General features: G+C 37.5%; 2 protein-coding genes across 3 annotated transcripts; both read left to right on the top strand.

The window, feature by feature from the left end:
- The first annotated feature begins 53 nt into the window (after positions 1 to 53).
- LOC107005799 (pentatricopeptide repeat-containing protein At2g03880, mitochondrial) lies at positions 54 to 3,005 on the top strand. The gene has a single exon (XM_015204455.2). It carries the CDS (start codon positions 841 to 843, stop codon positions 2,803 to 2,805), a length of 1,965 nt encoding a protein of 654 aa, XP_015059941.1. The 5' UTR covers positions 54 to 840; the 3' UTR covers positions 2,806 to 3,005.
- A 1,019-nt stretch (positions 3,006 to 4,024) lies between these two features.
- LOC107007300 (ankyrin repeat-containing protein At5g02620-like) lies at positions 4,025 to 8,670 on the top strand. 2 transcript variants are annotated; one of them, XM_015205863.2, is made up of 4 exons: positions 4,025 to 4,821; positions 4,907 to 5,435; positions 6,333 to 6,742; positions 7,419 to 8,670. In XM_015205863.2, the coding sequence occupies exons 2-4, from the start codon at positions 4,976 to 4,978 to the stop codon at positions 8,277 to 8,279; spliced, it is 1,731 nt and encodes a 576-aa protein (XP_015061349.1). In that variant the 5' UTR covers positions 4,025 to 4,821; positions 4,907 to 4,975; the 3' UTR covers positions 8,280 to 8,670. The 2 variants fall into 2 exon arrangements, with proteins under 2 accessions (XP_015061349.1, XP_015061348.1); XM_015205862.2 differs by having other exon boundaries at positions 4,041 to 5,435.
- The last annotated feature ends 3,177 nt before the right edge of the window (positions 8,671 to 11,847 follow it).

The raw sequence follows: 11,847 nt of genomic DNA, 5'->3' as shown, positions 1-11,847 counted from the left end.
TGGTGGTACGTAACAGATATTCAATTGAATAATTATTGTGTGCAAGTTGATCCACGTTCATTGCATCTGATTCACATTTCACGAGTTAGTTAGTTAAAGCATGAGCAACTCGAATTCATTTCACGAGTTGGTTAATTAAAGCATGAGCAACTCGATTCAATCAAGATAATCGAAATAAGAAATATTTTTGTCACTTGAGAAAAACTCAAACAAGAAATATTTTTTTGTCACTTAAGAAAAACTCAAACGGACCAAATTGTTCATGAGTATATTTAAGGGATTATTATAAACACATACAAAACATAATAGACCATTGTTGTCATTTTCTCAGAAATTACTTATACATGATTTATGTTCATTGTCCAAAAAAAACTGTTCCTCAGTATCTCCAAATAGTGGCAGCTGGAGTCGGACAACATTATTAGTTTAAAAAAAAACAGAATCTTGAAATTGCTGGCACTGAATCTTTGTGTCACTGTTTCATTTTTGTGAAGTGTGAGGGCTTTTATTTGCTGATCTGTTAATTTCTGCTTATGCCTACAACTTGTTTGATTATATGCTCCAAAGAAAATTACTTTATCAATTTTGTCTTTCTTTGTATTGATTAGGGTTGAACATAAGTTGATTGTCAAAGGGGTAAAGGTTAACCAGTCAGAAGGGGAAAAAAAATCTGATCTTGTAGAATTTATTGCCCTTATATGAATTTGCTGAAACAGGAGGAAAAAATCTGTTCATTATCCATTTGGAATGTTCAAAGAGAATAAGGAGGCAATTACTATTTGTCTTACAGAGATCGTTCAGTTTTTATTCAATCTTCAGAGTCCTACGGCATAGAATGAGATGAAAACCTTATTGAGATTCAAAGAAAACGTCATATCAGTACGTGGATTGGTTATTTCTGGTCCATTGTTACCACTTCTGTTTCAGCATCTGCGTTGTTGCTCTGGTGCAGCAATTCAGTGGAAGAATGAGAGAGTACCAATCAAATGTAGTGATTTGCTCGATGAGTTCACTACTTACTGCTATGCGAGGGATCTTCCCAGGGCAATGAACGCATTGAATGCCTTGCAAATTCAAAAGATATGGGCTGATGCTGTCACCTACTCTGAACTCATAAAGTGTTGTTTGGCTCGTGGCGCAGTGGAACATGGTAAACGTGTCCACCAGCATGTGTTCTCGAATGGTTATGAGCCTAAAACTTTCCTTGTTAACACACTTATGAATATGTATGTGAAGTTCAACATGTTGGATGAAGCGCAGGCTTTGTTTGATCAAATGTCTGACAGGAATGTTGTTTCCTGGACTACCATGATAGCTGCCTACTCTAGTGCTAAGATCAATAACAAGGCTTTGGAGTTTTTGATCTTCATGATGAGAGATGGCGTGAAACCTAATATGTTTACTTACTCCTCTGTTCTGAGAGCTTGTGACGACCTTCTCAATCTTAGGCAGCTCCACTGTAGCTTACTTAAAGTTGGTCTGGAGTCTGATGTATTTGTCCGAAGTGCTCTTATTGACGTTTACTCCAAAATGGGTCAACTCGAGTGTGCAATGTGCACCTTTAATGAGATGGTGACTGGGGATCTTGTCGTGTGGAATTCCATTATTGGTGGATTTGCGCAAAACAGTGACGGGGATGAAGCCTTGACTCTCTTTAAAAGAATGAAGAGAGCTGGATTCTCAGCTGATCAGTCGACCTTGACAAGTGCTCTTAGAGCTTGTACTAGTTTAGCACTTTTAGAAGTTGGAAGGCAGGTCCATGTTCATGTACTCAAGTTCAAGCGGGACCTAATCCTTGATAATGCACTTTTGGACATGTATTGCAAGTGTGGCAATTTGGAAGATGCCCACCAAATATTTAGTCAGATGGTAGAGAAGGACGTAATCTCCTGGAGTACCATGATCATAGGCTACGCTCAGAATGGTTTCAGCAGAAAAGCACTAGAATTGTTCAAGGAGATGAAAGTCTCAGGGATCAGACCAAACTACATCACTGTTCTTGGAGTTTTATTCGCTTGTAGCCATGCAGGACTCGTAGAAGATGGACAATTTTACTTCCACTCAATGAAGAAGCTCTTTGGTATTGATCCAGGAAGAGAACACTACGGCTGCATGGTTGATCTTCTTGGAAGATCTGGAAAGCTAGATGAAGCGGTGAAACTAATCCATGAAATGGAATGTGAACCAGATGCAGTGACATGGAGAACATTGCTTGGTGCCTGCAGAGTGCATCGTAATATGGATTTAGCTGAGTATGCCGCCAAACAAATTATAAAGCTGGATCCAAGTGACGCGGGAACTTACATATTACTATCTAACATATATGCCCGTACTCAAAAATGGGAAGACGTTATGGACCTGAGAAGGTCCATGAAGGAAAGAAGAGTAAAGAAGGAACCAGGATGCAGCTGGATTGAAGTAAACAAACAAATCCATGCTTTTATAATGGGAGACAACTCTCATCCACAAAAAGAGGAAATCAACAAAGAGCTAAATCAGATTATTTGGAGATTAAAAGAGGTGGGATATGTTCCAGATACAAACTTTGTCTTGCAAGATCTTGAAGATGAACAGATGGAAGACTCACTTCTGTATCACAGTGAGAAAATAGCTGTTGCCTTTGGTATACTAAGCCTGTCTAGAGAGAAGACCATTAGAATCAGGAAAAATCTAAGGATATGTGGGGATTGTCATTTATTTGTGAAACTTTTGGCACAGATAGAGCATAGAAGCATTGTCATAAGAGATCCAATCAGGTATCATCATTTTCAGGATGGTATTTGTTCTTGTGGAGATTATTGGTAGTAGGGAATGGAGTATCTTATCGTATCATATCATATTATACTAAAAGTGGGAAGCTCCAAACTTCAAAGTTGAATTACCATTTTTTTATATGTTAAATTATAATCACTAATAGTTGAGTCATTCAAGAAGGGGAACAATTGTTGATTCTCTTAACGAGTTTCATAGTTATTTGGGTAATCTTTGCTCGTGTAAGTTTACGATATTTACTTGTAGCTTTAGAGACACATACAAATTTACTCCGTTTATGATACATAATTTGTCCCATATAAGCTCATGCGTGATACATCATGTGGAGCTTTAATAAAGAAAAAATTGTTGAATTTCGAACAAAGTTCTACATTGACAGTTAGAGAAAAAGTTACATATATAGTGCAATGGAACTTTAAATTACAAACTTAACCATAAATAAATAACATCACACTATAATTAAAAAAAGTTTTAAAACTATTTTAGCCCAAAATTATTTTTTACCAAAGAAATGGGAATCTTTTCAATCATCCAAGAAAAGACATGCTTTCATTCAGGCGTGTCAGAATGTGCCTCTTAAAATTCTCTACATTTTGGTTATCGAGGGAATTTTAGTAACTCAATCGATTGATAATTATAATTTATGATATTTTTTATTATTTGTGCCTCACATGACACTATCTTGAGTTCGAGTTATAAGCAAATAATAAGATGAAAATTTTGAAGAAAAAAAAAATAATCTGACAATTTTTATTGATTGATAATACCATATTCATTATCTATATTGAAATCTAACTAAATTTATATTTGCGCTAGGAAGTTTCATATTAAGGAAGGTAAAGCACGGAAAACTCGAACCTGAAAGCGCTAGTAAAAAATATACCACTCCATCACAATCCTGATCGGTTATTATGCCTTCAAAATGTTAGGTAGACTCTTCTACTCTCTTGTGTCACATTGTGGGACCCAACATATGAGATAGGGCCCCACCAATTATCTTATCATCTCATGATTCATGAGCTTGCATAAGAATATAGCAAATATAACAAATGGCCAATGGTCCCCCATTGCTGTATATAATGTAATCTCTGTCTTTTAGTGCACGTTTTGATGTTAACAGATAACATCAATCGAGACCAACATCTCGCCCTTTTTTCATTAATCGCGATATCAAAGTCAGTTTATACGTATCTCAACTCTTAATTTGACTTATTATATAATATCTTGGTTTGTTTCAAAATTAAAATATCATAATTTTCAATTATTTCATTGATCACTAAACTACGCTCGAGTGTTAAAACAAGATGTTGAACAAGTAAGTCTGTTTAAGTAAAAAAAAAAGGAGTGTTTTTTCTGTTGATTTATTTCATATGGGAATTTTAGTATTAGTAAATACATCAACTTTAAAAGAGGCTGACAAAAACAAAAAGTGGGCAAAACCATTGGATTCAGTGACCCTTTTGTTGCCTTATACTGCTCTTTTGTTTTTACTTGTGTTTCCTGTTCTTGATATTTTTTAGTTTTTTTTTTCAAGATTTCATCTGATTTTTAGCTTTTGGGGTTTCATCAAAAGTGAAGTTTGAGCTCTATATTTGTTGAAAGATAGGTTCTTTTTTTGTCTGATTTGAGTTCTTGATATGCTTTTTAGTTCTGTAAGTTCACTGAAAAGATTACTTTTTTCTGGACTTGTGATTTGGTAGAGAGCTCCAAGACTTAATAGTATAAAGGGTTCTTTAAATTTGCTTCAAATTTTGTTGGGCCAGGGGATTTTATAGATTCTTAGCTAGAAATGTGGGAAAGGTGATAATTTTTGGTATCTTAGTATATCCCTTTGTATTTGGATTTGCTGCACTCGAGCTGAGGATCTTTTATCTTTCGGATTTTTCCATGAGGTAGTGGTAAGGTTTGCCTACACTCTACTCTCTACAGACTCTACTTGTGGGATTACTCGAGCTGAGGATCTTTCATCTTTCGGATGTTTCCATGAGGTAGTGATAAGGTTTGCCTACATTCTACTCTCTACAGACTCTGCTTGTGGGATTTCATGGGGTATGTACTATGTTGTTGTTGTTGTAACTTAGTATATCCCTTTCCAAATTGAATTGATAATGATGAAAAGTTTCAATCTTTGTAGTTCTTGAAAGTGGAGAAAGTTGTTGTTTTTGGTCTAATATACAAGAAATCCATTAGGATATTGGGGGTTATGATCATGGAGAAACAGGTTAGTTTCCAGGGTGCAAAAATGGAAAAACAGCAAAGTTTTCGAAACGGGGCGACGGAGAAGCAGAAGAGCTTTATAGGAATAATGGAAAAACAGAAAAGTTTTAGGATAGCAATGGAGAGGCAAATGAGTTTTGGTGGTGAGAGGAAAAGGGGTAAGGATTCACCGGGGAAACGTGGGGATTCCCCGTTGCATCTTGCAGCTAGAGCTGGGAATTTAGGGAAGGTGAAAGAAATTATTCAGAAGTTTGATGAAAAAGGCATTAAAGATTTGTTATGTCAGCAAAACCAAGAGGGTGAGACTGCTTTATATGTTGCTGCTGAGAATGGTCATAGTTTGGTTGTTGCAGAGTTCTTGAAACATTTAGACCTTGAAATTGCTTCTGTTGTGGCGAATAATGGTTATGATACACTTCATGTTGCAGCAAGGCAGGGTCATCTTGGTGAGTTCCTCTATTAATTATAAAGCAAATCGACTTCGATTCTTGAAAAATCTAATTAGGCTAATTTAGGGGATAGAGAATGTAGATTCTTTCGCATCTCGAATCAGTTTTGACATTACATGTGGTTCTCAGCACATCTTTCCAGATTTGGTTTCAAAGAAAAATTTGCCAGTAAAAATGTGAACTTCATGAATGAGATGCATACTTCACATGAAATTTTATTACTGCTAATAGTGATGGTGACGGAAGGGGAGTCTTGGCATAACTGGTAAAGTTGTTGCCATGTGACCAGGAGGTCATAGGTTCAAGCCGTGGAAACAGTCTCTTGCATAAATGTAGGGTAAGGTTGCGTACAAAAGACCCTTGTGGTCTTGCCCTTCTCCGGACTCCGCTCATAGCAGGAGCTGTAGTGCACCTGGCTTCCCAATACTGATGGTGACTGGAGTCTGCAACTTCTATCCTAGATCTTAGTTTTCAGAATCAAACTTCTATCCGTCAGTGGACATATATCTGACGACCGAACCACATAAAAGCATTGTGTTTTCTTTAGTACATTTCTCCATGTCGTCTCAATTATGTCGTACAGGGTTGTTTCTATCAAACTGTAAAAATCAACTGGAACCTCGATCCTAACCTAGAGCTTATATGTTTTTGGTGACCATAAAAATGAAACTTTATGGTCAAGTCTTGATTTACTCCCTCCGTTCCAGTTTACATGTCTTAATTTGACTGGGCACGAAGTTTAAGAAAGAGACAATGTTTTTGGAACAAACCAAAAGGGAAAGTAAGACACTATTATTGTTGCTTCAAGCTTGTTGCGGATACTTGTTAAACATTTTTTCAGTTTGTTCCTTTCTTAATTGCACTTGTAAACACTTTTTTCGTATAAAATTGCAGATGTACTACAGGAACTGCTGCATTCCTTTCCGAACTTAGTCATGACCACAGATTCGTCGAATTCTACAGCGTTACACACTGCAGCTGCACAGGGACGTATTCATGTAGTAAATATGCTTCTGGAGATTGATTCTAACCTTGCTAAGATAGCTCGGAACAACGGAAAGACTGTGCTACATACAGCAGCAAGAATGGGACACTTGGAGATAGTTAGATCCCTTCTTAGCAAGGATCCTGAAATTGGCTTTAGAACTGATAAAAAAGGCCAGACTGCCTTGCACATGGCTGCAAAGGGGCAAAATGTTGACATTGTACTCGAATTAATCAAACCAAATCCTGCTGTTTTGGCCTTGGAAGATAACAAAGGAAACACAGCACTTCATATTGCAACAAGAAAGGGACGAATACAGGTTTGTTTGTTTAACCTGTTTTTTCTTGTAAAGCATCTTCCTTAAACTTGAGATTTGTTTTATGTGTGAGGCAATGTGGGACGTGTTCCATATCTTGATGAAAAATGCTGGTAGATCAAGGGAATACTGTTTATCTGGTAAAATCAAGATGGAAATCATAAACTTGAGGGATCGTGGGCAGGCCAAGGGTGAGTTCGTTGTCGTGCCACAAAATAGTTATTGAAATGACTTACTGATAAGTTCCAGTTTCCTTTCTGGATAATTATGTACCTGGAGAGAAGGAACATTCAGGAACACTTAATATTTTAGTATCAGTATCGTGTCCTCTCGCATGAGATCTGATTTCATTCTATGATTTGCAGGGATTTGGTCAGCATCCGTTACTTTTAATTTTATATAGAAACTTTGACACACATAAACTGCATTCTTTGTAAATGTACCATCATTTTGGTCCTTATTCAGAAGCTTATTTTTATGATTGTGTTTTGCCACAAGAGAAACCAAAAAGGAGTATTTCATTCATGACTTAATGTAGAAGATGGAAATAGACCACTTGGCGACACCCTTGGGTGCTCTCTGCTACGTGTACTTGCAGATGGTACAATGTTTTTTGTTTTACATGTTCAATCAAGGACACTCAGCATCCTTTGTAACACTATGCTATGCGTAATTGCAGATGGTACAATGTCTTATATCAATTGAGGGCATTGATCTTAACACCCTTAATAAGGCTGGAGAAACAGTTCTTGAGATTGCAGAAAAGTTTGGAACTCCGGAGCTTGTTTCTATTTTGAAAGAAGCCGGAGCTACCCATTCCAAAGATCATGGAAAGCCATCCGGTCCTGCAAAGCAGCTCAAGCAGACTGTCAGTGACATAAAACATGATGTGCACTCTCAGCTCCAACAGAGTCGGCAGACTGGCTTCAAAGTACGAAAAATTGCAATGAAGGTGAAGAAGCTCCACATTAGTGGTCTTAACAACGCCATCAATAATGCAACGGTTGTTGCTGTCCTTATTGCTACTGTTGCTTTTGCTGCTATCTTCACTGTACCTGGGCAATATGTTGAAAAGAAAACAGATGGATTTTCGCTTGGAGAAGCACAGATAGGGAGAAAAGCAGCATTCATAATCTTCTTCTTGTTTGACAGTATGGCATTGTTCATTTCAGTTGCTGTTGTTGTGGTCCAGACGTCTGTTGTCGTGATTGAACAGAAAGCAAAGAAACGACTCATGTTTTGGATAAACAAGCTAATGTGGGCAGCTTGTCTCTTCATCTCAGTCGCCTTTATCTCTCTTAGTTATGTAGTGGTTGGATCTAAGGAAAGATGGCTTGCTGTGTATGCAACTGTGGTTGGCTGCATAATCATGCTCACTACAATTGGCTCCATGTGCTATTGTGTGGTTCAACATAGGTTAGAAGAATCAAGGTTGAGGAGCATTCGAAGAACTGAGACTAATTCACGTTCTTTCCCAATGTCTGTCGCATCAGATCAAGAGCTATGCAGTGAGAACTACAAGAGGATGTATGCAGTATAGGTAGAATAATCAGGCAGCTTTCTGCCTATGGCATCAAACGCAGAGCTCGGTAACTGAAACTACAAGCAATTCTCAACCATGAAGTTCAACAACACTGAAATGAAATCAGATTCAGAATGGTAAAAGTATGAAAGGGATCTATAGTTCTAATAGATTGACAATAATATCGGAGCGATATCAGTCGCTGCAGCATCATTCTTGGAAGTTCAAAATGAAGCATTAGTACATAGATTGCAACCTGGTGACAAGAATGTGGGGATGGCTGCTATTTATTTTTATGCCTATATACCTGATCAACTTCTAAGTTCATCAAACAAAATGGTGTCATTGTATAATTCATTATAGCTTCTTTTTTTTCTATCATCATGAAAGTCCAATCTTTTTCAGCTGCCATCATTTGTTAGAATTCTGCCAACATGAATAAACAAACCCTGAGAAAGAGATAGTTCTATGAAAGTTGAGCTTGTAAACAGACATTCAAACTTAAACTCGGCTGAGGACTTCCGGAATTAGTTGTGGAAGCATTACGTATAGTCGCACCATTTTTTAAGGCATATATTCGCATTTACGAGCCAGCTTTTAGAAATTACACGTTTTTTTTTAGTTTTTTTTTTGTGTGTATTAGTCTATGGATCCGGCACCTTAGAACACGTTGAATTTTTTCTGAAAAAACTTTATGAGGACCTTGGTAATGAGTTAGGGAAGTATTACGTATAGGGGTGTGGGTCGGTTCGGTCCAGTTTTATATATTATCAGTTCGGTTTATCAGTTTTTGATTTTTAAATATGCTAACCCCAATAACAAACCAATAAGATATTCTTTGTTCGGTTTATCGGATTTTGCAAATTTTTGTGTACTAGCACGTGGATTTTTGGTGATCCGGAATTCCGACGTGCTTTTTGCCCAAAATTTTCATGAACGTCCGTTAAAACAAATCTATGGAGGCAAATGGTCATGACGGCCAAAAAGACGATTTTTAAGGTCAAACGAGCCTCGGAGTAGGTAACCCCTTATTTTACCAATTTTCGTGTGCTATAATCAACAATCTTTTATAATGATCCTTTTTTGCCCAAATTTTTTTGTGGATGCTTGTGGAGACATTAACTATGGAGCCAGTTGACTCTGACGGCCAAAGCAACCCATTTTAAAGGTCAAACTAGCCCTGAAGTAGGTAAACCCCTTATTTATCGATTTTTTGTGCTATAGTCCATTAATTTTTGGTGATCCAAAATTCTGAGTTTTTTTTGGCCAATTTTTTTGTGCACCTCCGTTAAGACGTTAGTTATGGAGTTAGTTGGACCTGACGGTCAAAATAACCCATTTTGAAGGTCAAACAAGCCCCGAAGCAAATATACTCCATTTAGTTGATTTTCGAGTACTATAGCCCGTGGAATTTTAATGATCCGTAGTTTGATGTCTTTTTTGCCCAAATTTTTCATGGATGTCCATTAAGATGTTATCTATGGATCCAGTTGGCCCTGACAGCCAAAACATACCATTTTGACGGTCAAACGAGCCCCAGAGCAGGTAAACCCCTCATTTTACCAATTTTCATTTGCTATAGTCGAGGATCTTTTTTGGTGATCCAGAATCTGAAGTCTTTTTGGCCTGAATTTTTTATGCGCGTCCATTAAGACGTTAGCTATAGAGTCAGTTGGCCCTGACGGTCAAAACGACCCATTTTGAATGCAACGAGTCCCGAATCAGGTTAACCCCCATTTTACCGATTTTCATGTGCTATAGTCCATGGATTTTTGGAGATCCAGAATTTCGGTATTTTTTTTGCCCAAATTTTTTGTGGACCTCTATTAAAACGCTAGTTATGGATCTAGTTGGTCCTAACTTCCAAAACGACCCATTTTGAAGGTCAAACGAGCTAGGAAGAAGGTATACCCCATTTTGTCAATTTTGGTGATCCAGAATTCCGACGTCTTTTTTACCCAAATTGTTCATGGACGTCGTTAAGACGTTCTCTATGGATTCAGTTAGCCCTTACGGCCAAAACGGACCATTTTGAAGGTCAAACGAGCTCCGCAGTATGTAAACCCCTTATTTTATCGATTTTCCTATGCTATAGTCTACGATTTTTTTTGGTAATCCTGAATTCCGACGTCTTTTTTGTCCAATAATTTTGTGGACGTCCTTTAAGACGTTAGCTATGGAGCCAGTTGGCTCTGACGGCCAAAATGACCCATATTGAAGGTCAAACGAGCCCCGAAGTAGGTAAACCCTCTATTTTACTGATTTTTGTGTACTATAGTACATAGATTTTTGGTGATTCGGGATTTCGACATCTTTTTTATAAATTTTTTGTGGAATTCTGTTAATATGTTAGCTATGGATCTAGTTGGCCCTGACAATCAAAACAGAACATTTTAACGGTTAAACAAGCTCTGAAACAGGTATACCCCATTTTGCTAATTTTCATATGCTATAGTCCATGGATTTTTGGTGATCCAGAATTCTTACATTTTTTTGCCCAAATTTTTCGTGTACCTCCGTTAAGACATGATTTATGGAGATAGTTAGCCTTGACAGCCAAAACGACCCATTTTGAAGGTCAAATGAGCCCGAAGCAGATATATCCCATTTTACCGATTTTCGTGTATTATAATCCATGGATTTTTTGGTGATCTGGAATTGCGAACGTCTTTTTTGCCCAAATTTTTTATGGACGTCTATTAAGACATTACCTATGGAGCCAGCTTGACTTGACGGCCAAAAAAGACCATTTTAAAGGTCAAACGAACCCCAGATGAGGTAAACCCCTCATTTTACTAATTTTCGTGCGTATCATCCACGATCTTTTTGTTGATCCAGACTTTTTTGCCCAATTTCTTTGTGGACGTCCATTAAGACATTACACATGGATCCATTTGGACCTAACGATCAAAGAGGCTAATTTTGAAGGTAAAACGAGCCCCAAAGAAGGTAAAATTCTCATTTTGCTTTTTTCGTGTGCTATAGTCCATGGATTTATGGTGATCCAAAATTATGATGTCTTTTATGCCCAAATTTTTCGTGGACCTCAATTAAGACCTAAGCTATGGTCCCAGTTGACCCTAACAGCCAAAACCTCCCATTTTGAAGCTCAAACGAGTCTCGAAGCAAGTATAACCCATTTTACCGATTTTCGTGTACTATAGTCCATGAATTTTTGTGATTCGGAATTCCTATGTCTTATTTGCCCAAATCTTTTATGGACGTTCGTTAAGACATTATCTATGGAGCCAGTTGGCCCTGACAGTCAAAACGGAACATATTGAAGTCAAACGAGCCCAGAGAAGGTAAACCCCTAATTTTACCAATTTCCGTGTTCTATAGTCCATAATATTTTTCGGTGATCCAGAATTCTGACTTCTTTTTTGCCTAATTTTTTTGTGGACCTCCATTAAGATGTTAGTTATGGATTCAATTAGCCTGACGACCAAAATGACCTGTTTTGAAGGTCAAACAAGCCCCGAAGCAGGTATACCCCATTTTGTACATTTTCGTGTACTATAGCCCATGTATTTTTAATGATTCGGAGTTTTGACGTCTTTTTTGCCCAAATTTTTTTTGGACGTCG

The sequence above is a fragment of the Solanum pennellii genome, chromosome 12 (genome assembly GCF_001406875.1).
Source record: "Solanum pennellii chromosome 12, SPENNV200".
NCBI classification, from domain to species: Eukaryota; Viridiplantae; Streptophyta; class Magnoliopsida; order Solanales; family Solanaceae; genus Solanum; species Solanum pennellii.
The sequence above is the reverse complement of the archived record's forward strand: the minus strand, read 5'-3'. Positions and strand labels throughout refer to the sequence as shown.